This window comes from Pan troglodytes, chromosome 14 (genome assembly GCF_028858775.2).
Source record: "Pan troglodytes isolate AG18354 chromosome 14, NHGRI_mPanTro3-v2.0_pri, whole genome shotgun sequence".
NCBI classification, from domain to species: Eukaryota; Metazoa; Chordata; class Mammalia; order Primates; family Hominidae; genus Pan; species Pan troglodytes.
The window spans coordinates 35,357,597-35,383,648 of NC_072412.2; the positions used below are offsets into that span (position 1 = coordinate 35,357,597).

Consider the following 26,052-nt stretch of genomic DNA (forward strand, 5'->3'; position numbering starts at 1 on the left):
TTTACATTGTTTTTAGACATAATGCTATTGCATACTTAATAGACTACAGTAATGGTATAAAAAAAACTTTTATATATACTAAGAAACCCCAAAATTTGTGTAACTCACTTCATTGTGATACTTGCTTCATTACAGTGATCCGGAACCAAACCCATATCTCCAAGGTATGCCTGTGTTTATGTTGTTGTTAATGGTGTAGTTTTAAGTTCTCCTAGGTACATATTATTTTAGTTTAAAAAATAATATAATAATATATTATCGTGCTTGAGGACCAAAAATGTATCTGGGATCTAAAAAAAATGTGTATAAATAGTGGAACAGATCACAACTTCTTTAAGTTCTCTTACCATATGCAATTTTATATTGTTGCTATAAAACCTAGAAGTTCAGCTTCCAAAATATAGTGGACACCTGTTTTGTCAGTGGCATTTATGTGCAAATGTAACTAATTAGAAAGAAAATATATAGCTAGACTTACGTTTTCACTAGATTCTCTTGCATCCTAGGCAGTTGATCCATCTGTTGCCTTTTAGAAACTTGATGTAAACCAGAACCCTGAAATACAAAAATTTGAGTGTTTATCCTCTTGGTTCATAATTGATTTCAGAAATAAGAGAGATAGTCAATTCTCAATTAACTCTCCAATAACCAGGTTCTTTTGCAGCATGTGTAAGAGAAGCTGAGAAAAATGGGAAATTCTGGCCTTCTCCATTATTATCAAGCCTCTAAAGATTCTGGAAATCCCCCTATCTCAGCCCCACAGTCCATGTGACTTAAAAAAAAAATACAGAGGAAACTGTGAAAACCATATCACCTATGTGGTATAGATCATTAAAACTTCTTGTAGTAGACACTAAATATAGATAATGCATGCACCCTGCCATTACAGTAGATAAGACAATAGAAGCTGTAGTATTTTGAGGCAGAAATAGAAAGACAAGATAATATTTTCATTTTTGCCTATCTTGAAATTCCTCCAGGATATAAAAGTGGAGATTTCTAGTGGTCAGTGTAAATGTAATCTGCAATTCAGAAACAATTGAGAATGATGATCTTAGAGATGGCAAATGAAGCCAAGAGTGAATGAGATCATTCATTGAGGGTACACAGAGAAGTAAGAGAATCAATAATACAAACTTGAGAAAGCAACTTTTAAAGGATAGGACAATTACCAAAGATACACAGGCCATCATTTAAGCAATAAGAAAACCCAGGAAAAACTACTATCATGGAAGTCAAGTCAGGGAGGGTGGGGAGTATTCAAAGAAGTGAGCATGGTTGGCAGTGTAAAATGCCTCACAGATGCTTCGCCAAATTTGAAGAGGAGTTGCTGTATTTGGCTATTAAGAGATAAACTAGGCGAAAGCATGATGGCGGGGTCACAAGAGAAATGAAAAGAGATAGAGGACTAAAAAGCAATGGCAATGAGTATATTCATTTATTCATGAAGTTTGGCTGAGAAAAAGAAAGCTAAGGTGGTAGTTTTATGAGGACAGTTAATCGTAAAGTAAAAGTTTGTTTTTATTTTGTTTTGGTGGAAGAGTTGAGCATGTCACAAGCAAAGGATAAGCCAAAGGCAGTAAAAGAGAGATTAAAAATATGCGAAGGGATATTATTAAGTAAGTCCTAGAGACAGCAGATAAGACCAGGGAAGAGGTTTGGGATCATTTTCCTTTAAGACAGGAAGAACAGGATAGTAAATTTGAAAATAAAAAGGAGGAAAATTGGGTTTCACACCTGATAGATTCTCTTTTTTGGGTGTGAGCTAAGATATTAGATCATTTGATATGAGTGACAGGTTTGGGTATATTGGAACAGAAAATAGAATTCATTCATTCATTCAGCTAATGTTACTGAGCATCTACTATATGCTGCCACTACATTAAGCACTCAGGTACAAAGACAAACGGGTTATGGTTCTATCGGGGAAACAGCAAAATAAATAGGTGATTACAATTAAGTGCCTTGATGGAGATGTGCACAGGTGCTTTGCAAGCATACAGGAGATGTAGCTAATTGAGGGTATGGGGGACTCCACATGGAAGAGCAGCCAATTAAGAACTAAGGAAAGGATATTCTAGGTAAAAGTAACAGTAAGGACCTTAGGTATAAAGCAGCAGATATATCCAGGAATAGCACATAGCATTTGGTCTAACGGCAGTCTAGGATATTAGCAGGGATAAGGCTGCAGAGACAGGAACAGCCAAGTTGAAGAGGACCCTGCAGAGACCACACCAAAAGAGCTTTGCTGTGATCCTCTGGGTAATGCAAACTGAAGGTTTTTAACAGGAAAGAACACTATTGTATCTGTATTTCAGAATGATAGGCAGCAGAGAAGAAAAATGGGTGTGGCAGAGTTAGTTAAGACTTTGGTAACTATGCTGTTGACATTATATCTAAAGTACTAAATTTAAACCTAAGTACTACATTTAAACCTAGGCAGCCACATTTTTAAATGAACAATAACAGAATTGTCCAAAAAGGCAGCTGAAATACCTGGGCAGTCTGGAACCTATGTTATGAGGAATGGCTAATGTAACTTAATATTTTAGCTTAGAAAACAAAACAAAACAAAAAACTATGGGAAGACTGAGAGTCATTTACAAATCTTTGAAAAACTATCTTGCAGGAGTGTAGACTTGTTCTTATTCTTCAGAGGATGTAACTAAAACCAGTGGATTTTAAGGAAGTTTCAGGAAAAGAGAATAAGAGGCATCATATGATGTTTTAACAATTTTAACAATTAGAACTTCCCGATAATGAAACAGAAAAGCCTCAGATTCCTTATCTGTGAGCTAAAAGCATTACATTCCTCAATCTCTCAGAGCCATTGCTAAAATCCTATGTTTACGAAGATAGAAGCTAAAACTTAAGTTTATTATGTGCTGCAAAAAGCTCTAATCGGTCTTTCCGCCTGACTTTTAAGTAATGCAACGTACCTATGTATTAAAAAGCAATGTCCGTATTGTACTTATGTTGTGCATATCAGAAGACTCCCAAGAGGGGGAAACTCAGTTTCATTCAAAACAGTGAATCAAGAGTGAGACAAAGCTACAGAGAGGACAGCAGCAGAAGGATAAACAGCACACTCAGCAAATAGCTCTAGTTATCTACCAACGAATCAATTATTTATGTATTCAGCATGGGAAGAACTGCAAATCATCCATTAACCTTTCCAATCACCGTAGTATCCACATGGTTAGAACTGTCCTTCACTATAAAGATTAACAATTCACTCTAGAGTGAAAATCTTTATTAACATTTATACTGGGGACAGGATTAACATCTTCCTGGGAAGCTGTTAAAATAGGCTTTTATCATATGTTCAGTGATCCTGCGGAGTCAGAGTAGGATTATTTCACATAAGTGAATTTTTCATATAAACAAAGGTAAATGAATGCTTTGGGGACAAAAGACTTTACTTTTAACCTTAAAAAAATCCTCCAACAATGTTTTATATATCAACTTTTTCTTAATAACTTGGGCTTATGATTATGAGCATACATTTCTATTTTATGTTCAGTTCAGTAAATAATTTTGCATATTTGCTTTTTGCCACTCTTTGTGAAAGGGAATAGAAAGCATGAGTCACCCTGACTGACCTCAGGGAGGAACCTACAGCTGAGTGAAGCAAACAGATATATCAGCAATAAGGGACCAAGAGGAAGGCTAAGGCAAGTAGAAATTCTGGTGCCCCTGTCACAGAGAGGGGCTAGGAAAATCAGAAAAGAAACACAGGAAAGTGATATTCACCATTTACTGGAATTTAAAACCTATTATGTGTCAGAAACTTCACCAAGCACTTCGCATATATTATTTCTCTACATACTCACAAAACCCCTGCAAGATACTGATATTTCCTTTTCACAGGTGAGGAAGGAAATTAAGGCCCAGAAAGGTCACATGGTAGTAAGTGCAGAGCTGGGATTCAAATTCAGATTTGCAATGCCATTACAGTCTGGTCTTTTCATCATGTCATGGCCCCATAAAGAGGTAGTGTTTGTGCTAGACCTTGAAGGATGTGGAATTGGCATGTATGAGAAGGAGCACATTCCAAGCACATAGTCTGAGGAAAGGCATAAAGATGCCTGTGATCTAGGAGGAATCAGTGCCTTCAGCCCAGTATCAAGGAACATGAAGTTTGAGCTAATCATCCATTTACAGACAAGAGACTGCAAGAACTTATCCTATCTTGTCTCAATTTCTTACTTACCTTAGTCAACACTACAACACATACTTTCCTTTACCAACAATAGAACTGACTTTCTCAAAATTTTCTAAATGTCCCCCATTAGCTCTAATCCCCAAACCTAATGCCCTTCCTCTCAATCCTTTCATTATCCCTCTAGATATTCTGGATCAGTGACTAGCAGATTATTCTGCATGCCACTCCCATCCTCAAAATCCTCTACCTCCTTGTCTGACCTAGCTATGTCTTCAGGACTCCAACCCTCTTTTCGGCTCTTCCTCCCTTGACTGTCACTGTTGAACTTCTTCAGAGCAATATCCCAGACTATTTTTTCCTTTCCCACTGTATATTCTCCCCAAAGCATTTCATTCATTCAATGACTTCACTTTTTATATAATAATTTTGAAATTTTATATAATAATTTGAAATTAATAATTTTCAAATCTTTGTTTCCTGAGAGTCATATATCCAACTGCTCTTTGGACACTTCCATTTGGATAACACACATTGAAAACTGAGTTTACATCCTAATCTTAAAACATATGCCAAAATAAGATTAATATTGAGTAAATATTTAAACGTCAGATATTATGCTATACAAATACTAAAATATGTGGTGAATGCTATGAAACATTGAGATGGTCTTTTTAACTGTAACATTAGAAATCATAAATAAAAGATAGCTCTGACAACCTCAAAACAAAAACTCTACAATACCAACAATATCATAAATAAAACTGAAAGGCAAATGAATAGCTTGAAAATAGATGCAACACCTTTCATAATTTACTGATCACCTCTTTGTCCTGTATTTATAAGTACGCACTTCTACCAACAAAAGTTCCATCTCTCGAGATCTTACCATGCATAATTATAAAGTGAAGTGCCTTGAATTTCATGATAGCCCAGAGATAGCAGCTACCTGTTTGAATTCTAGTGATTAGGGGTGAAACTAAAAGGATAATTAAGGAAGCAAATACAAAAAATAACCTCTTAATTTGGAAAACTGTTATGTCCTTTTTACTTTTTTTTTTTTTTTTCTGAGATGGAGTCTTGCTCTATCAGCCAGGCTGGAGTGCAGTGGTGTGATCTTGGCTCACTGCAACCTCTGCCTTCTGGGTTCAAGCTATTCTCCTGCCTCACCTCTGAGTAGCTGGGACTACAGGCGCCCACCACCATGCCCAGCTAATTTTTGTATTTCTAGTAGAGACAGGGTTTCGCTATGTTGACCAGGCTGGTCTCAAACGCCTGACCTCGTGATCCGACCACCTCAGCCTCCCAAAGTGCTGGGATTACAGGCTTAAGCCACAGTGCCCAGCCCTTTTTATTTTTTATACAAGTTGTATATTTTCCTGTCTACCCTCCATATTTAGAAACTTAATTCCAAAATCTGCTTCTCTCCCAAACCAAAAACAAAACCTAGAAAAGTGAAAAACATAATTTATAGTAAGAAGAAACACTTAGAATTTGGAAATAAAAAAGAGTTACCTGAGACATTTCAGCTAGGTATGTACGACGTTCATTGTTGATCTTCTGGTAAGCCTGTGTGAAGATACAAAAGCAAAGGGTCCAACATATGAGAAGATTAGCAATACTAGCAAGACTAAGTTAAGGTGTATGTCTCTATAGTGTAGGAAATAGTTTTGTAAGCATTTTGTGTTAATTATAGAGTAGGTTTGTAGATAACATTAGAAATAATGGCAGTTTCAAAGGAATTGCTAAGTATAGAGTAAAAACAAACCTTTGATTCTTGTTCCAGTTTAAGTGCATAGTATTTCACTTGACTTTCAAGAGTCCTCTTTTCTTCTTCTAGCTGTTTAAGTAATGTGTTTAAGGATTCCTAAAAATATAAATAGTAAAATTTTATATGTACTCATGTTCTAAACAAAATAAGAAATGACCATCAATTTCTTCACTAGTAAATGCCTTGTATACCTAATATTTTGTGATTTCATAATTCTATGATGTGTACTTTTTTTTTTTTTTTTTAGACAGAGTCTCACTCTGTCACCCAGGCTGGAGTGCAATGGCATGATCTTGGCTCACTGCAACCTCCGCCTCCCAGGTCTATGCGATTCCCCTGCCTCAGGCTCCCAAGTAGCTGGGATTACAGGCACCTGCAACCATGCCAGGCTAATTTTTTGTGTTTTTAGTAGAGACGTGGTTTCACTATGTTGGCCAGGCTGGTCTCGAACTCCTGACCTCAGGTGATCCACCCACCTCAGCCTCCCAAAGTGCTGGGATTACAGTCGTGAGCCACTGCACTGGGCTGATGTGTACTTTTTAAGTAATAGTAATAATCACAATATTTATTGAACCCTAACAATATGTCATGTATTGTACTAAGTGTTTTTCTTTTTTTCATATTAAACTATCTTTATTTGAAAAACGGTATCGTACAAACCTAATACTCTCTATCAAACTTCAATAAGGGCAATTTCCACATCAACTAATGAATAGTAGCTAAACTAACAAGAGATCAATCAAAAGTGCTTTCAAAGGAGTAGCACTGGCTGATGTTCTGCTGAGGCTGTGGGCATTCAGGACCTGGCTACAGGGAAAACAGAATCAAACCAGCTGGTGCTTTGGACCCAAGCCCTCACATCGTGACCTGCCTCCCTCCTGCGGGCCCTGGCACTTTCGGGTTCCTTTGGCACTTCCTGGCCCCTGTGGGGGCAGGAACTTGGCCTCACAGTTAGCTGGCTTCTGCCTGTTGTGGTCATTTTTTTTTCCAGAGTGCCCAGAGTGCTCTCTCAGTGGACATGGCGGTCATCCAGCTTTCCTGAGGTGTTTTCTCAAGGAAGAGGGTCTTGCTATGAAAACTGGAAGTGTCTTTCTTCAATTCTTGGGCCAGTTCTTGGAACAACTTGTAGCAGTCTGATACAAGCAGTTCAAGTTTTCATGCACCTTGTGAAGTCTCTGGTCGGGGTCCAGGCAGTAGGTGTCCTCCTCCATGGACTGCTGCTGAGACCCCATCATGCGTTCTCCATGCAGTTCAGATAGAGTGGGGAGGGTCAGCTACAGCTTCGGGAACTCTCCCACAGGCTGTGCCCTTGCACCCTGCAGAAAGCCCTGCTCCCTGGCGTGGTGGCTCACACCTGTAATCCCAGCACTTTGAGAGGCCGAGGCGGGTAGATCACTTGAGCTCAGGAGTTCGACACCAGCCTGGCCAACATGGCGAACCCTGTCTGCACTAAAAATACAAAAATTAGCTGGCATGGTGGTGCATGCCTGTAATCCCAGCTACTCGGGAGGCTGAGGAAGGAGAATCGCTTGGAACCCAGGAGGCAGAGGTTGCAGTGAGCTGAGATTGTGCCACTGCACTCCAAGCTGAGTGACAGAGCAAGGCTCCATAAAAAAAAATAAAAATAAAATAAAAAAAAAAAAGAGGCCTGCTTGCCGATCAGACTTTGGACTTGTCCTGTGAGTTCTTTCCTTCTTTGGATTTCTTCCCATAATTGCATTCTGCTTCTCCAACTTCCCCTCAGGAAATAAGAAGGATGCACCTAAGCTACCATTGTCATCCACAGTCTTCAGAGGAACTTGTGGCCAGGACGCTGAAGAGGACCCACTATGTCCTGCTTCCCCAATCCCCATTCACTGCCAAGTCCCCATCCTCCACGTAGTCTCTTACCACCCTTGAGCAGATGCAGGGCGCTCAGCACGGTGTGGGCCAGGGAGGTCAGTTGTCCCACTCCAATATTCATGTGGGCTGTTTCATTCCTGTCTTGGCCTGCTCCAGCCTTTCCTTCTCCTTCTTTGCCTGCAAGCGTTGCTTCCATCTTGCAATTTCTTGGCTGGGCAGCTGTGCAGGTTGCTGATGGTCAGTGCTGTCATTCAGATCATCTGCAGTTTGCCCTTGAAGATCTCCAGCATGCTGTGAAGTGTGAGGGACGTGATTTGCATCAGTCACTTAGGGAAGTTCAGGAGGCCTGTTTTTTCACGCTTTTCTCAGCTCACTGTTTTAGTTCGTTCTCATGCTGCTATGAAGAAATACCCGACACTAGGTAATTTATAAAGAAAAGAGGTTTAACTGACTCACGGTTCTGCATGGCTGGGGAGGCCTCAGGAAACTTATAATCATGGTGGAAGGCACCTCTTCACAGGACAGCAGGAGGGAAAATGAGAGCAAGCAGGTGAAATGCCAGACACTTATAAAGCCATCAGATCTTGTGAGAACTCACTATCACAAGAACAGCATGGAGGAAACAGCCCCCATAATCAATGACCTCCACCTGGTCTTGCCCTTGACATGTGGGAATTATTACAATTCAAGATGACATTTGGGTGGGAACACAGAGCCAAACCATATCACTCAGTCACGTCTGAAGGGAAGGCCTACTCATTTCATTTAGAACCCCTCAAGCAGAGGTTTTTGAGTGATCAAGGACTGACCTCCAGCATGGGTGATATGAGGCCCCCACCGGCCTGGGGTGCTGGCCACATCTTGGCCCTGGCCTCTCTGTGGACCTCACCCTGGGCTGAACCCCTCTGGGCTGTCTCTTCCCTTCTTCTCACTGCATGTCATCTCCTGATCATAAAGGCCACCACAGCAGCACATGTCTGATCACCCAGAGTGTCCATAGGTTCCCTGGCACTAGTCCCAGGATTCTGCACATCACTAATTACTACTGCCCACAGGTGGGCCAGCAGCAGCTGGGTAGGCACTGTGTGGCAGGCAGAGGTGCTCTCTGGCTCCTGAGGGCTCTGCAGCTCTGCTTCCATTTGCCAGTGGCCTGTGGGCCACAGCTGACCACTAGTGTTCTGTCTTTAACACAAACAAGGGCCTAACGACCAGGTAGACCACCCATTGAGCTGGGGATAGGGGAGGTACCCGGTGTTATAGAAAACTGTGCTCTTGATTTGGCTGTACAAATAGAAAGTGACATTACTTATGCAATGCCTTGGGGGAGTGGAAAGAGCTCATGGCAGCCCCTAGCTCAGGCCATTTCAGGCCCCATCTAGCCCTACAGCACAGCTAGAAGGTCAAAGCAGGGCTATCTCATAGCCCTGTGTCCATACAATCCTCTCAGGGCACTGTGGTGGCCCATCCCTGGTGAGGTTCATTACCCTAATTTCAAGTTTCCTTCTGCTTCAGGGAAGCCTGGTCCTGCCTACAAAGAGTCTGTCTACCGGCTGGGCGTGGTGGCTCATGCCTGTAATCCCAGCACTTTGGGAGGCCGAGGCAGGCAGATCACGAGGTCAAGAGATCGAGACCATCCTGGCCAACATGGTGAAACCCCGTCTGTACTAAAAACACAAAAATTAGCTGGGTGTGGTGGCAAACGCCTGTAGTCCCAGCTACTCGAGAGACTGAGGCAAGTGAGTCGCTTGAACCCGGGAGGCGGGGGTTGTAGTGAGCCAAGATCACACCACTGTACTCCACCCTGGCAACAGAGCAAGACTCCAACTAAAAAAAAAAAAAAAAAGAAAAAATCTTTCTACCTTACTAGATTGAGCTCCTTGTAAAAGGGACTATGTTTTCTTCATCTCCATATCCCCAGTAGCTAGCCAGTGCCCAGTATACACTAAGGGCTCAGTCATTGTCTTATTTTGTTGTCTACTCTGACTTAGGACATGTCACTTCCCCTCTTGACCTCCATATTCAGATCTGTGAATGAGTAAGTGGGTAAAGTCCCTCTAGCTTTAAAACCCCTCCAATATAGACAGAACTCAGAAACCAGAACCAGAAGCTGAGGAATGGCGAATGGAACATTTTCCCTGGTGTAATGGATGAGACCGCAGATCTGGCTACTAGGGTGATTTTTTTGCCACTTGAAAGCCTCTGCAGAATTTGACCCTAGTTTTCAAATCAGACTCTAGAATGATCTTCAGTGTTGGTGGTTTTGCTTTTGAGACTGTTATTGACACAACAGTTTCTGGAAATCTTTTTCAAGGAGAGTATGGGGGCTTCTTTGGCCAAATTGGGTGGGTGCAGGCTCCATCAGCTCAGCAGCTGCTGTCTGGGCCACAGCCTGTCTGCTGAGTCCTGCTCCCCTACAGAGGTTTTTGTCAGAGGCATTTGAAACAGAGCAACTCCATCTTGAATAGAGGCTAGGTAAAATAAGGCTGAGACCCACTGGGCTGCATTCCCAGGAAGTTAGACATTCTTAATCACAGGATGAAATAGGAGGTTGGCACAAGGTACAGGTCAATAAAAGGATGCAGTAAAGAAATGGGGCAAAACCCACCAAAACCCTAGATGGCAACAAAAGTAACCTCTGGTTATCCTCACTGCTCATTATATGCTAATTATAATGTATTAGCATACTAAAAGACACTTCTATCAGCACCATGACAGTTTACAAATGCCATGGCAACATCAGGAATTTACCTGTCTAAAAAGGGAAGGAACCCTCATTTCCAGGAGCTGCCCACCCCTTTCACGGAAAACTCATGAATAATCCACTCCTTTAGCATATAATCAAGAAATAAGCACAAAAATAGCCAACCAGCACCCCTGGGGGCTGCTCTGCTGATGGAGTGGCCATTCTTTTATTCCTTTACTGTCTTAATAAACTTGCTTTCACTTTACACTACGGATTTGCCTCTAATTCTTTTTTGTGCAAGATCCAAGAACCCTCTCTTGGAGTCTGGATCGGGACCCCTTTCCATTAACAGTTTCTCCAGACATTACAGTGTGACTGGCCATGTCATCTATCACAGGTGTGAAAACAATCAAAACCAAGAGCCTGAAGCTGCCGGGATGAGTGCCTGCAGAGGAATCCTGCTCCTTGCAGGCACATCTAAAATGTGTTCCTGTGCTGGGGCCCTGCTCTTTCCAAGAAGGCAGTCTCCAGGGACTCCCAGGATCCTGCTCCCTCGGATACCACAGTCTGTGTAGGCAGCAGGACTAAAGTGATGAGAGCCGCCATGATAGTGAGGGCCGAGAGCAGGATGGCGGAATTAGAAGGCAGCGTCCTGCCCCCTGGCGATGAGCTGAGTCAATTGGTCCCTGTCTCCCCCTCAGAGCCACCATCTTGTCGTGGCTTCCCTCAGGAACATTATGAGCTCTCCCCCAGGAAGCGCTTCTTGGTTTCCCATTGTTACCGGATGGAAAGTCTTGACTGCCAGTTGTCCAAGTTCTTGGTGTATTGAACAAAGACTTGAACAAAATGCTCAAACAAAGCAATGGACGACAGCGACATACATTTGTTGAAGCAAAAGGACACTCCACAGAGTGAAGCAGGCTTAAGTAAGTGGCTCAAGAGGTCTGAGTATGTTCCCTGGGGTTATTAACTAAAAGAACTTGATAACACCCTTTAGAGGTTTCCAATTGGTTACACACTATGCAAATGAAGACAGCCCACGACCAACCAGAGGCTGAAGACATGGCCTGCAATCAATCAGAGGCTGAAGTGGAGTTACACTCTATGCAAATGAAGGATAGGCTCACGACCAATCAGAGGCTGAAGTGAAGACTTGGCCCACGACCAATCAGAGGCTGAAGTGAAGACTTGGCTCGTGACCAAAGGTTGAAGTTTTCCTTTAGGTTTAATTCCAAGAAGTCAGAGGCAGGTTGGCCTTAGGCTCCCTGTCTCCAGACCCTATTCTCCTGCCTCATCTTCTCCAGACTCCCACCAGGTGGTGGCCTCTCTGGCCCTGCCAGGGACTGGGCACAGGGAGGGGAGGGGTGGCTGACAGGCCTGCCTGAGGCAGGTGGGCAGTTTGTGGCCTTCGGGCATGGCCTGCTCCAATGGAGGTGCCTCCTTGGCCTGCCCCAGCTCAGTCCCTCTCCATGCCTCTGGGAGCCCTGGGCCTAAATGCTTTTCATAGATTATTTCATTTAATCCTTATTACAGTTGAAATGGCTAATATATTTCTATCTAACTGTTGAGAAGATTGCAGCTTATAGAGATTACATAACTGGCTCAAAGACACGCAGCTAATAATGGTAGAGCTGGAATGTGAACCCAGGTAAAATGACTCCAAAGGCAACAGAGGGTAAACAATTATTATATGCGTGTTCATTTTATTGTTACCATTGTAACAAAAGAGGTACAGGCAAAGACATTTAAAGAGGATGTCCTAATGTTAACTGTATACTCTAAGTCGATTTTTACTTCCTGGTGAAAACTAACTTAGAAATCTACAAAAACAGGATCAAACAGGCATCCAAATATAGGAAAAAGTGTATGGCACTTTTTTAATAAAAAGATGGAATGTAGTGAATTATCTTGATCCACATCAATAATACCATACATATACATGATTATAAATTGTTAGAGAAATATACAATTAAAATGTATAATTTTTATCTTCCAATCTGAGTTACACTAGTTTCCTGGTATTAGTAAAACAAATGTATGGAAACCCTTATGTAAAAAACTCCAGCTACTTGTGATGAGGAGTATCTAGGTTAAGGTCTTACAACTGGTCTACTCTGTAATATCCTCACAATTCTCCTTTAGTGCCTATTCTACCACTCTACTTCTTCCACTTCTTTGGCTTGATAAATAATCTCCTTTTCGTGATCATATTGTTTTTCGTTTTTTGTGTCAGTGCATCCCTCACAAACTCTAGAACTTTCTTTTCTGAATGCTACTTTTCATAAGAGCCTCCTACCCCCATCTGTTTTAGCTTTTCAGAGACGACCTAGAAGTACACGGTTTCCTGGGTATCACATATAGAAGTGTAGAAAAGCTTTCAAGAATCTAATAATCCTTCTACCTGGCCAACATTCACTGAGGGCAGAAATCTGTACTGACTTGATGACTGGGGATGAGGAAATCTGGGAAAGAGGTATGTGGATGGTCCTATAAAAGTGGGAACAAAGGGTGAAATCCCTGTATTGTGCAGTAATTTTCACCAGAGAGCACCCACTGTGTAAGAGGCATTAAACCAAGTGGACCAAAGGCTTAACCAGGAGATAGCATCTGGTTTCTGTTCTTGGTCACCCCAGTGGGTGGACAATGAGCTCATGAACAGTAACCACAGTGGCTGAGATGGCGACTTTGCGTTGGCTCAACAGCATGGGTCCCTTCCCACCAAGACTAATCTAGTACTGCTGCTGTTCAATGTCTAGCCTGCCAACAAGAGATGACAACATAAGCCCCTGTTACTGTGCCATCCTTCAAGATCAATCAGCTGCTTGGTGGCAAGCTGATTATACAAGATGCCTTCCAACCTCAAAAGAGCAACAATTCATCCTGACAAGTGTTCCTGATAGTTTTACCTTTCCTACCACAGTGCCTCAGCCAGCAACATAATTTGGCAATCTATCAGTTCTGAGAAGGAAGTTTGTTGGTTTTTTCACTCAAAAGGGCTCCTTTAGGCCAAAAAAACAATCTTACCATCCTTTTCAGGTGGGACTGGCTGGACACTCAACTGGTTGATATCCAAGACTGGCAGCCTAGCATAATTAGGGGCTCAAAGCATATGAGTTGAAGGCAGAATGCTAGGCATAGAGCTAATTCATAGCAAAGAAAACCCACACTACCACTAGAAGATAACATGTGCCTGTTCCGTAGGAAAGCTGTATTCTTTATGATTAGACTTGCCTCCAGAGCCTGCCCTGTGATCACAGAACTGAACATTAGAAACATGCCACTGGGAACTTGCTGGTTGGAATTTACTGCAGTGCATTTGTGAGTTCAGGTAAATTCGTCAGTTGATTTTAGCCCAGTAGACCCAGATGCCAATTTACTCTAAATCTGCTTAGGTCTGGGTTGTTTAATCATCCCACACTTTTTAGTTTTCTCTTATACTCTGGGAAAACCATTAAGAGGTGCCCCTGTTGAGAGACTGTCACATGTCAGAAACTTCTTCAGGAAGTTCATATAGAGGAATAACTGTCTACCCCTCTAGTGCTGCCCAGAAATGCTTGGCCCCACCCAACTTGAATCTACCACCCAGAAATGACTTATGTTAACAATTAAACCTCCTCTGCCAACACTTCAGCACATAGTGTTCAGATTACCAAATACACAGCCCTTGGGGAGGTATGTGATCTCATCCTTAGACCAAAAGGAGATGAGTGGAAATAATTTTCTAAGGCCAGCCTGACCAACTCTCACATAATGCTATTTGAACTGTACCAGCATGACTGTGCCAGTACCTGATCAATGATGAACACCTCCATCTCCTTCTGGGTGTGAAAGTACATTATATATTGATTTACTGCTAGATCTAGTCTCCTACTGGCCCTGTCCTGGTAGTCTTGGACTCCTCTAACATGTGCCACAAAGATTAGTTCTAATACCTAAATAAATAGAAGTACTACTAGCTTTGAACTATACCTAGGAATTCAAGTCATGCTTCAAATATGCTTTTAATTGTGGCTCAAGCCTTCAATCATGAAAACCTGAAGATCCCCTGCCCCAACTGAAAGGATAAAGGTGGCTGGAGGGGTGAAGATTGGTATATACTGGATAGCCCAACATAGCATCTTTAAAGAATGATTTTTACCTAGGAAGTATGTTCTGGGCTCTGCTCTGTGCATAAAAGGGCCATCTAACTATAGGTCCAGAGCTAGTGGCCTTGCTTTCTTGAATTATGTCTCTGTGCCCAGCTCTGGATCAGTGATGGGGTATCTCTTTTCTAAGAGATACTGTGGTTGGCCAGTCTATGTAAGGTCTCCACCTCTAGACTAATGAGCTCTGGGGACATATAAAGCAGTGAAAACTCTTTTGGTATAAAACATATGACTGAAAGAAGGAGAAAATACAATTTGCAGAAGGAGGTGAGTTCTGTCCTAGAAGAAGCCAAAGGGAATGCTGGTCAAACCAAACCAAAATGCCCTCTACAAAGGAGATGTTAAAGCCCAGGGTTTGGCCATGGTATCTGGGTTGCTGAAAAGGAGTAGGAGAGGGAGGGATTAATAGAATTAAGCAGTTCGAGGAATTTCAAGGCTATAGTATGTGTTGAATTTACAATCAAGTTCCCCAAAACATTGGTACGAAAGTAGAGAAAAAAAGGGTTAGATAGAGGTCAGAGCAATAACATACTCATTTGGTTTAAAATTTAATCCCCAACTGATAACTGATCATTTTCAGTAACTCCAATTAGTTCTCACATTCTTGCAAATTAAAGGGAAAAAATCTTCAAGTCAAATTCTCTCAATTATATTGGTCATGATCTAGGTCACTAAATCTATTAAAAGAATCATTCAAAGAAAAATGGAAGCAGCTGATTTATATCTCCACAAAGCAAAACTGCAAAATATTTTAGAGCTCATACCTTCCTGAAACACAGCTACTTCTCTAAACACTTTATTCTCTCTTAGATACTTCTTAACAATTATTAGAATTTTAAAAATTATATTAAGAGAATAATTAGGTGAAACAGGACAAGTTCCAGTCTCTGAAAATAATTCTAGTGATAAAACAAGTCCCTCAGAAATGACACATCCTTACTATATATGTTTGACTAACATCCCTGTTAAAACATAATTGGGTGATATTTCTCAGGTAGGTATTATTGTTCTTCAAAAATTAATTACACACTAGTATCATGAATGGTTTCCAGTTCCCTTCCCCCAAATACAAATTTGCTCCAGAAGAAAATCAATAAAAGGTAAACATATGCAAGAAGCTAAACTGAATCATTTTATAGAAAATTAAAGCCCTATGAAATAAACTGCTCAATATGAAGAGCTTTTGAAGGGATAATCAGGGGGTGAGGGAGGTAGTTCAAAATTCTGCCACATGGACGCTTGCTCCAAGAATTCCAAGTTTAGGCTACCATAGTAACATAGATCAGTTACATAATTTGTTAAATACATTTATAGATGTAAAATGAATCCAACCCTTTTTAGTATAGTTTTAATGGAAAATGTATTCTAAGTTCTAAAAGAAGTTAGCTTACAAATAACTTTCTGGAACACAAATATTTTGGCATTAAAGATAACCTGAATTAGATGGGATTCAAAACTTTAGAAATTCATATCCAAAAAAAGTACATTCAAAATAGCAGTTAAAAATACAGGCAATATATGATTAAAAGCCAAAATCTGAAACATACACAATAAATACTTCAGAAGTTTTTAAAAGAAGTTGATCAACATGGGCTACAGAGTCCCTAAAATGAGAAGGATTTAGATGGAAAAAGTGAGATGAAAGAGCTATATACTGGTCACAGGCTTGAATCAGAAATGATTATTTAATGGGAGTGATACAGCTGAAACAAAATATTTGAGCAATAAATAAAAAAAAAAGTAGGATACCTAGGGAAGGACCTGGATAAAGAAAGCTTAACATGTTAGGCTCAGGAGTCTAAGAACTGGGAGCTATTCCAAGTTATTAAAGAAGAGACATGATGAAAATAGGGACTTAGGAATATTAGTCAAGTGGCAGTCTCTCTGACAGAGGATGTTTTCTGTTACTTTCAGGTGTGAATTTGCAATTCTAACTCTCGAGGCTTAAAAATTTTTAATATACCTGTACTTCCTTTGTGACTTAGACTATATCTTGCTGCTATTCCCAACCTGACTAGATTCCTTGTCTCGTAGCCTAATTTTACAATTCATTCATTTATTCAAAAACTACCTATGAAGCACCTCTTATGTGTCAGGCATTGTGCTAGGGATAGCACACTAAAAATTACAAACCCAGACCCTGTCCTCATGAAGCTGAGAATCTAATAGGGGATTCAGAATGTGGTCTATCTTGATGAATGTTACATGTGAGCTTGAGAAGAATCTGTGTTCTGGTGATGTTGGATGGAATATTCAATAAATGTCAGTTAGATCAAGTTGATTGGTAGCACTGTTCAGGTCAACTGCCTGCTTGATTTATCAGTCACTGACAGTGGGATGTTGAAGTCTCCAACTTTCATAATGGATTTGTCTATTCTTCCTCCAGTAATTTATCAAAATTACCATTTAGGTGCACCTACCAGTTTATAATTCTAGCAGCTCTCATTTTAGGTAAACAGATCTCAATTGTGACCGTCCACTTTTGTCTGTTTATCCAGATTTCAGGGTAGGAGTTTGCCCTGCAAATTCAATTTTCTAATGGGTCCAAGAAAAGTCATTGATTTTCAGTTTGATCACCATTTTCTTGTTGTGACAACAAGATTGACAACTTTCAAGATATATACACATTCTAGTTGAAACAAGGAGTCACAAACTGATCACCTTTTCTAACTGAAATGAAAAGAATGTATTCTCCAAATCAATGGCTGCACAGCCTGTAACTGAAACCTTATTAATCTACTCTGGCAGTGATATCACATCAGGCAAAGTAGCTGCAATTGAGGCTACTAATTGTTTAAGTCTGCAGTAGCCTACAGTTTTTCCCCATAAGACATCCAGTTTCTGCAGCCATTAGGCTGGCAAATTAAAGAGAGCTATGTTAGGCAGCAGTATATTTGCGTCTTTTAGGTCTTTAATTATGGCACTAATCCCTACTGTCTTCCCTGGGATAAGAGATGTTTTTGATTTACAATTTTGATCTGATGAAGGGAGCAGTTTCAGAAGTTTTTATTTGGTCTTTTCCCTACCATGAAAGCTTTTACTTCAGAAATTAGGGACCCATAAGGGGGTAACTTTCAACTGTCAAGTATATCTATTTCAATTATGTACTTGGTGATGGAGATAGTTATCACTGCAGGGGTAGGGGAGTCTGTGGGCACACTGAGCCGACTGTGATTTGGAATTTGGTCATAGATTTCCACTCTAGGAATCAATGTTAACTCAGACCCTGTGCTCAATCATCCTTGAGAGATCTAGTTATTTCCGCTTCCTCAGTGTACAGTCACCTGTGTAAATGGCCAGAGGTCCCTTTTGGGAGGACTGTGGATACTGTCATAATATAAACTTTGACTAGTATTGCAGGGCCCTTCTTAGGAATCCAGCCACTTCTTTGGTCAGTAGTTTCTGGTTCTGGAAATTAGTTCAGGTCTGGGAAATGAGTAAAGAATTATGCTTTCCACTGGGCTGACTGTCTTCAGCCTCCTGCTCCTCTGTTCTTGCTTTTCTTTCTTTAATTAGAGATGCTGAACAGCACCATTCTTAATTGGCTTGGCAACCAGGGGAGGAGGTGGGTGCAGCTCCTGAGGGGGAAACCAGTTGTCCTGTTGGGAAGAGGCCTCCGCAGCATCTTCCAGGACAGTGGGTACTCTTCTAGCCCTTATTAGGGAAGGGTGGGCCACCTCTGCACACCCAGAGGGTTCAGGTAGACTTGTAGACTCCAGATCCTTAGGGGCACCTATCCAGATGTCCTGTCAGAGTTTTCAGGATCCCTGGTCATCCCTATCAGGGCCCTGTCCTTCACATAACAGACCTACCTGGGCTGAGCATTCAGATGCCTCTGGAGCTCTGCAACTCTCACAATTAGGTCTTTAGCCTGTTGTTTTACCCTGTCCACCCTTCCACTACTGGTATAGAGGGCCTCTTATGAGGCTACCACCAAGGCTTTCTCGTTTCACATACTTGTTAACAGTTCTCAGCCTCTCATTATCCTTATGTAGGGTGTCAATACAACTTAGCAGCAAATGCTTGCATCATGGCTTCTTCCACAGTATTCCAAGATCATCATCAGTGCAATCTTTATGAAGTGAACTGCCACATTGGGCCAGGATCTATTGCTGTCACACCTACCAATCAGAACAGATCCTGCTACATGGTGAGTGAGCCAGTTACAAATTACCTCCTATTTTCTCGTATCACTATCCATACTCCTAGTTTTAGACCTGGTCTTCTGAGAAGCAGACACTAAGATGGGATTACATGTACAAGGATCATGTTATCAGACATGCCCATGTAAAAGGAAATAGAGAGGGAGCAGGAGGAGGCCAGGAGAGCAGTCTGACAGTAATGCAAGTCTTAGCCCTAGTAAAGGACAGTGAGAGAAGGTTGGCTGAAAGCAAAAGCATCCTAGGCTGTAATGCAGTCTAGGAAAAGTTTGGCAAAGTCAACCAAGAGTACTCACTTCTGCAGCACATATACTAAAATTAGAATGATACAGAGAAGATTAGCATAGTCCCTATGCAAGAATGACACACAAATTCATGAAGAATTTCATATTTTTACAAGCCAGAAAAGATAAGAGTCCTATCTTCAGCCTCCTTAAACAGAATAACTCTCAGCCAATAATTTTGTATCCAGCAAAACTAAGTTTCATAAATGAAGGAGAAATAAAGTCATTTTCAGACAAACCAATGCTGAGGGAATTTGTCACTACCAAACCAGCACTATAAGAAATGCTAAAAGGAGTTCTAGACCTTGAAACAAAAGCCCAATATGTACCAAAACAGAACCTCTTGAAACCTTAAAACTCACAGGGACTATAAAACAATAACACAATGAAAAAAAACTATCTAGGTAACAATTAATATGATGAAGAGAACAGTGCCTCGTATCTCAATATTAACATTGAATGTAAATGGTCTAAATGCTCTGCTTAAAAAATACAGAATGAATTTAAAAAATCACAAACCAAATATCTGCTGTCTTCAAGAGACTCACCTAACATGGAAGGATTCATATAAACTCAAGGTAAAAGGGTGCAAAAAGATATTCCATGCAAATAGAAACCAAAAGTGAGAAGTAGTAGCTATTCTTATATCAGACAAAACAGACTTCAAAGCAATAACACATTAAAGAAAAGCAAAGATGGTCACTATATAATGACAAAAGGATCAATTCAACAAGAAGATATTTCAATTCTAAATTTATATGCACCTAACACTGGAGATCCCAGATTTATAAAACATTTTAAAATGTTTAAATTTTAAAAATTACTACTAGATCTAAGAAATGAGACAGCAACACAATAATGGTGAAAGACTTCAATACACCACTGACAGCACTAGACAGATCTTTGAGACAGAAAGTCAACAAACAATGAACTTAAATGACACTCCAGAACAAATGCACTTAACAGATATTTACGGAACATTCTTCCCAACAACTGCAGAGTATACATTCTTCTCATGAGCGCATGGAACATTCTCCAAGACAGACCATATGATAGGCCACAAAATAAATCTCAATAAATTTTTTAAAATTGAAATCATATCAAGTATATTCTCAGACAACAGAGGAATAAAACTAGAAATCAACTCCAAAAGGAACCCTCAGAACTATACAAATACATGCAAATTAAATAATCTGCTCCTGAATGATATCTGGGTTAACAATGAAATAAAGATGGAAATTTAGAAATTCTTTGAATTGAATGATAATAATGACACAAGCTATCAAAACCTCTAGTATACAGCAAAAGCAGTGCTAAGAGGAAAGTTAATAGCACTAAAGGCCTGTATCAAAAAAGGTGAAAGAGTACAAATTGACAACCTAATGTCATACCTCAAGGACCTAGAGAAACAACAACAAACCAAACCCAAAGCTAGAAGAAGAAAAGAAATAACAAGATCAGAGTAGAACTAAATGAAATTCAAACAAAAAAACCCCAAAAGATCAATGATACAAAAATCTGGCTCTTTGAAAAAATAAACAAAATAGAACATTAGTTAGATTAACCAAGAAAAGAAGAGAGAAGATCCAAATAAGCTCAATTAGAAATGATCCTGGAAACATTACAACCAACACCACAGAAATAACAAAAGATCATTCAAGCCAGGCATGGTGGCTCATGCCTGTAATCCCAGCACTTTGGGAGGCTGAAGTGGGCAGATCATTTGAGGTCAGGAGTTCAAGATCAGTCCGGCCAGCATGGTGAAACCCCATCTCTACTAAAAATACAAAAATTAGCTGGGTGTGGTGGTGAATGCCTATAATCCCAGCTACTCGGGAGGCTGAGGCAGGAGAATCACTTGAACCATCAGGTGGAGGTTGCAGTAAACTGAGATTGTGCCACTGCACTCCAGCCGGGGTGAGAGAGCAAGACTCCAACTCAAATAAAAAAAAAATCATTTGAGGCTGCTATGAATACCTTTATGTGCAGAAACTAGAAAACCTAGAGGAAATGGATAAGTTCTTGGAAACATACAACCCTCCTAGGTTAAATCAGGAAGAAATAGAAACCCTCAACAGATCAATAATAAGCAATGAGATTGAATCAGTAATTTAAAAGTTGCCAACAACAATAAGAACACCCAGGACCAGATGGATTCACAGCTAAATTCTACCAGGCATTCAAAGAATTGGTATCAATCCTACTGAAACTATTTCAAAAGACTGAGAAAGAGGGAATCCTCCCTAAATCATTCTATGAAGCCAGTATCACCCTGATACTAATATCTGGAAAGGATACAACAAAAAAAGAAAACTACAGACCAATTTCCCTGATGAACATAGAGGCAGAAATCCTCAACAAAATACTAGCTAACTGAATCCAACAGCACATCAAAAAGATAAGGTACCTTGATCAAGTGGGATTCATTCCAGGGATGCAAGGATGATTTAACATATGCAAGTTAATAAATGTGATATATCACAAAAAACAGAATTAAAAACAAAAACCATATGATCATCTCAACAGATGCAGAAAAAGCACTGGACAAAATCCAGCATCACTTTGTGATAAAAACTCTCAACAAACTAGACATAGAAGGGACTTACTTCAAAATAATAAAAACCACACATGACAGACCCACAGCCAACATCATACTGAACGGGGAGAAGTTGAAAGCATTCTCCCTGAGAACAGGAACAAGACAAGGCTGCCTACATGCACCACTCCTATTGAATATAGTTCTGGAAGTCCTAGCCAGAGCATTCGGGCAAGAGAAAGAAATAAAGGGCATCCAAATTGGAAAAGAGGAATCCAAACTATTGCTGTTTTCAGACGACATGATCGTATACCTAGAAAATCCTAAAGACTCCTCCCAAAAGACTCCTAGATTTGATAAACAAATTGAGTAAAGTCTCAGGTTACAAAATCAATGTACACAAATCAGTAGCACTGTTGCGCAACAAAATGACCAAGCTGAGAATCAAATCAAAAACTCAATCTCTTTTACAATAGCTGCAAAAACAAAACAACAACTAGAAATATACTTAACAAAGCAGGTGAAAGATCTCTACAAGGAGAACTACAAACCACTGCTGAAAGAAATCACCGATGAAACACACAAAAAAGGAAACAACATCCCATGCTCATGAATTGGAAGAATCATTGTGAAAAGGACCATATTGCCCAAAGCAATGTATACATTCAATGCAATTCCCATCAAAATATCAACATCATTTTTCACGGAATTAGAAAAAAAAATCCTAAAATTCATATTGAACCAAAAAAGAGCCCAAATAGCCAAAGCAATCCTAATCAAAAAGAACAACTCTGGAGGCATCATATTACCAGACTTCAAATTATACTACAAGGATATAGTTACCAAAACAGCATGGTACTGGTATAAAAAACAGGCACATAGATTAATGGAACAGAATAGAGAACCCAGAAATAAAACCAAATACTTACAGCCAGCTGATCTTCGACAAAGCATACAAAAACATAACTTAGGGAATGGACCCTCTTTTTAATAAATGGTGCAGGGAAAACTAGCAATCCACATGTAGAAGAATAAAACTGGATCCCTATCTCTTACCTTCTATAAAAATCAACTCAAGATGGATCAAAGACTTACATATAAGATCTGAAAGTATAAAAATTCTAGAAGACAAGGTTGGAAAAATTCTCATAGACATTGGCCTAGGCAAAGAATTCATGACTAAGATGCAAAAAGCAAATGCAACAAAAACAAAAATAAATACATAAGACCTAATTAAACTAAAAAGCTTCTGCACAGTAAAAGACATAATAATCACAGCAAGCACACAACCCACAGAATGGGAGGAATTATTTGCAAACCACACATCTGATAAAGAATCTAGAATCTACAAGGAACTCAAACAAATCAGCAAGAAATAAACAATCTCATCAAAAAGTGGGCAAAGGACATGAATAGATATTTCTCAAATGAAGATATACAAATGGCCAACAAACATGGAAAAATGCTCAACATCACTAATCCTCAGGGAAATGTAAACTAAAACCACAAAGATGCTACCTTACTTCTGCAAGAATGGCTATTAAAAAGTCAAAAAAAAATAGATGTTGGCATGGATGTGGGGAAAAGGGAATGCTTATACACTGCTGATGGGAATGTAAATTAGTACAACCTCTATAGAAAACAGTATGGAGATTCCTTAAACAGCTAAAAGTAGATCTACCATGTGATCCAGCAATCACACTGCTGGATATCTACCCAAAGAAAAAGAAGTCATTATACAAAAAAGACACTTGCACACATATGTTTATAGGAGCACAATTCATAATTGCAAAGATGTGGAACCAACCTAAGTGCCCTTCAGCTAACAAGTAGATAAAGAAAATGTGGTTATATATACACCATGGAATACTACTCAGGCATTAAAAGGAATGAAATAATGTCTTTTGCAGTAACTTGGATGGAATAGAAGGGTAATATTCTAAGTGAAGTAACACAGGAGTAGAAAACCAAACACCGTATGTTCTGACTTATAAGTGGGAGCTTTACTGAGTATGCAGAAGCATACAGAGTGATATAATGAACTTTAGAGACGCAGAAGGGGGTGGCTGGGAGGGAAGGAAGGGATAAAAAAACTACACATTAGTGGCCGGGCATGGTGGCTCATACCTATAATCCCAGCACTTTGGGAGGCCAAAGCGGGCGGATCACGAGTTCAGGAGTTCAAGACCAACCTGACCAACACGGTGAAACCCCATCTCTACTAAAAATACAAAAAAATTAGCCTGGAGTGGCAGTGCATGTCTGTAATCCCAGCTACTCAGGAGGCTGAGGCAGAAGAATCGCCTGAACTCAGGAGGCGGAGGTTGCAGTCAGCCGAGATTGCACCACTGCACTCGCGCCCGGGTGACAGAGTGAGGCTCTGTCTCAAAAAAAAAAAAACTAAACTAAACTAAACTAAACTAAAATAAAATAAAACTACACATTAGGGACAATGTACACTACTTGGGTGATGGGTGCACTAAAATCTGAGAATTCACCACTGTATAATTCATCCATGTGACAAAAAAAAAAAAAACCATTTGTACCCCAAAATGTATTGAAATAAAAAATTTTTGAAAAAAGACATCAGGGAACTTTAAGTTGAAGTCAGCTAACAATGGAGTCCCATGTTTCGCAGGAATGGGTCTGCTTTAGTAGCTCCACTGCACTTAATCATAGGCAGAGAATAGCCCTTAGGAAGTATAAACCTGATACAAAAGTAGTAACACATGTAAAAATTTTTTGAAGCCCAGCACCTAGGGTCCTCAATTAACCTTCCTGTCCTGGGAAGTCTGTGAGGTTCATTGTTGGGTCACCACACTAACTTTTCTATTTTTTAAAATTATTTTTTCTCTCATTTTTTCTTCCTATTTCTTCCCAATCAACACACGAACTTTTCTAAAGGGCATTTCAGGTTTTTTGCTGAAGAATCCTCCAATCTCCTACCCCATAAGGTTTAATCCTAGCTGCTGGTTTATGGAGTAGGGCAGGAGAAGAGAGCTGAGAGTTCCATTATTCAAACTGCATATTTTCATTTGATCCCATCATTCTTAGACCTCTATCTCACTCACACGTCTCTGTGTCTGAAACTCCAAAGTACAAGAGCTATTGCAGTTTAATTTCTCCAGAAAATAGACTCCTAACTGAAGGAGAGTATCCCAGCTGCGTGGGATGGCAGAGGGGTCCCAGTGACCAACTGTTCCATGTGTTCATCTTCAACTGTCTCCCAGTTTTCAGCTCCTTTCTCACCCCCACCTTCTTCCATACCTGCCAAGTTCTAAAGCACTAAGCAGGTCAGAAGAGTGAATGCATTATTTTCACTGATATTCTTCTCTGCAGGCACTCTGTTGTTGTTTCCTCTACTTCTATCAAGTCAATTTGTATTCTTCCAGCTATGAGCCTTCCAAAATTTGTTTAAATCACTCACCTGCTGAGATTTCTTCTTATCCATTAATTTCAATGATCAGCTATCATGTCTTGTCTAATAAATATCATATCCAAAAGTAAAAGTAGGCCCCTGGGTGCCTATTCTTAACATTTTCTTCACAATTCAAACTCAACTTCACCTATTTTGGTGATTTATGATAAAAAATTATGATTTTACTTACACCAATTATACCCACAGTTTTCCAATTTTACATTTGTTATTGGATTTTGTCAGGTGGGAGTACTTTAGGAGTTTTATACATGGGAAGAATATGGGTTTGTGAGATAGGAGCATGTAAGAGTGAACACACCAAATGATGTAATAGTTATAAAAAAAATATCCTGAGGCCCCACACACATACTGCCTTACTTACTAGTTTCACAAGCAAAAAATGTTTTGACTAAAATGGGGAACATTCTAATTATGCACATTTGCATTTTTTAAAGCACAATAATACTACGCTTCAATAATATTTCTACTATTCTACAAGATTTAAAAATAATAATTTTATACTCAAAAACTGTGAATTCTAAAATAGATCACATTTGAGATTGCTAACAACCCACCCTGGTATTTGAGTTAGAAATTCCATCAATGTTTTTATTTAAAATTTTTTTGTAATGTACTAATTTCTAAAGCTTTATAAGCACCATGTGGAAAATGTATTAAGAAGCAGCTTCATAGCAGTTGTGGTCTTCGTGCCTTGTCCTTGGTTCTTTCTTCACTATTATCTTTAAGCTTTAACACCTTGGTTTCTTCTTCCAGTCTCTAACACATGACTTTGTCTCCCAGCTCTGTGCGTGTTCATTCTCTCCAGGCTCAACAGAGAGACACAAAGTATTTTCTCTTCTGCAGTTAGCCTCAGCATTGCCCCCACACACAGTTACAGCTGGTGTGGCCCAAAATTCCCAGAATAACCCACTTCACTCTCCTTCTCTATACCTGCTTCCTATGAGTTGTGTTTTAGGCATACTATGCTTTGAAATTATACTATAACTCAGGAAGTTAGGATGTTTCATTGTGGCAATCTCATGGGAATAAG

General features: G+C 40.0%; 1 protein-coding gene and 1 non-coding gene across 22 annotated transcripts in view; one reads left to right on the top strand and one right to left on the bottom strand.

The window, feature by feature from the left end:
- CCDC169 (coiled-coil domain containing 169) overlaps window positions 1-26,052 on the bottom strand; it is a 70,755-nt gene that overhangs the window by 21,006 nt on the left and 23,697 nt on the right. For 20 of the 21 annotated variants that reach the window (XR_010150433.1, XR_010150434.1, XR_010150432.1 and 17 more), the window contains 3 exons: window positions 5,931-6,029; window positions 5,678-5,731; window positions 479-555 (listed from right to left, as the gene is read on the bottom strand). Coding sequence is in view for 15 of the 21 variants with exons in the window: in XM_003314121.6 (XP_003314169.1) it covers window positions 479-555; window positions 5,678-5,731; window positions 5,931-6,029 (230 nt within the window). In the remaining 6 variants the exon portion in view is untranslated. Of the gene's footprint in view, window positions 1-478; window positions 556-5,677; window positions 5,732-5,930; window positions 6,030-8,231; window positions 8,288-26,052 lie in introns of all 21 variants that reach the window. The other variant, XM_016925182.4, reaches the window with a different exon arrangement.
- Window positions 19,052-19,158, top strand: LOC112205320 (U6 spliceosomal RNA). The gene has a single exon (XR_002939215.3). It is a non-coding gene; the product is annotated as a U6 spliceosomal RNA (small nuclear RNA).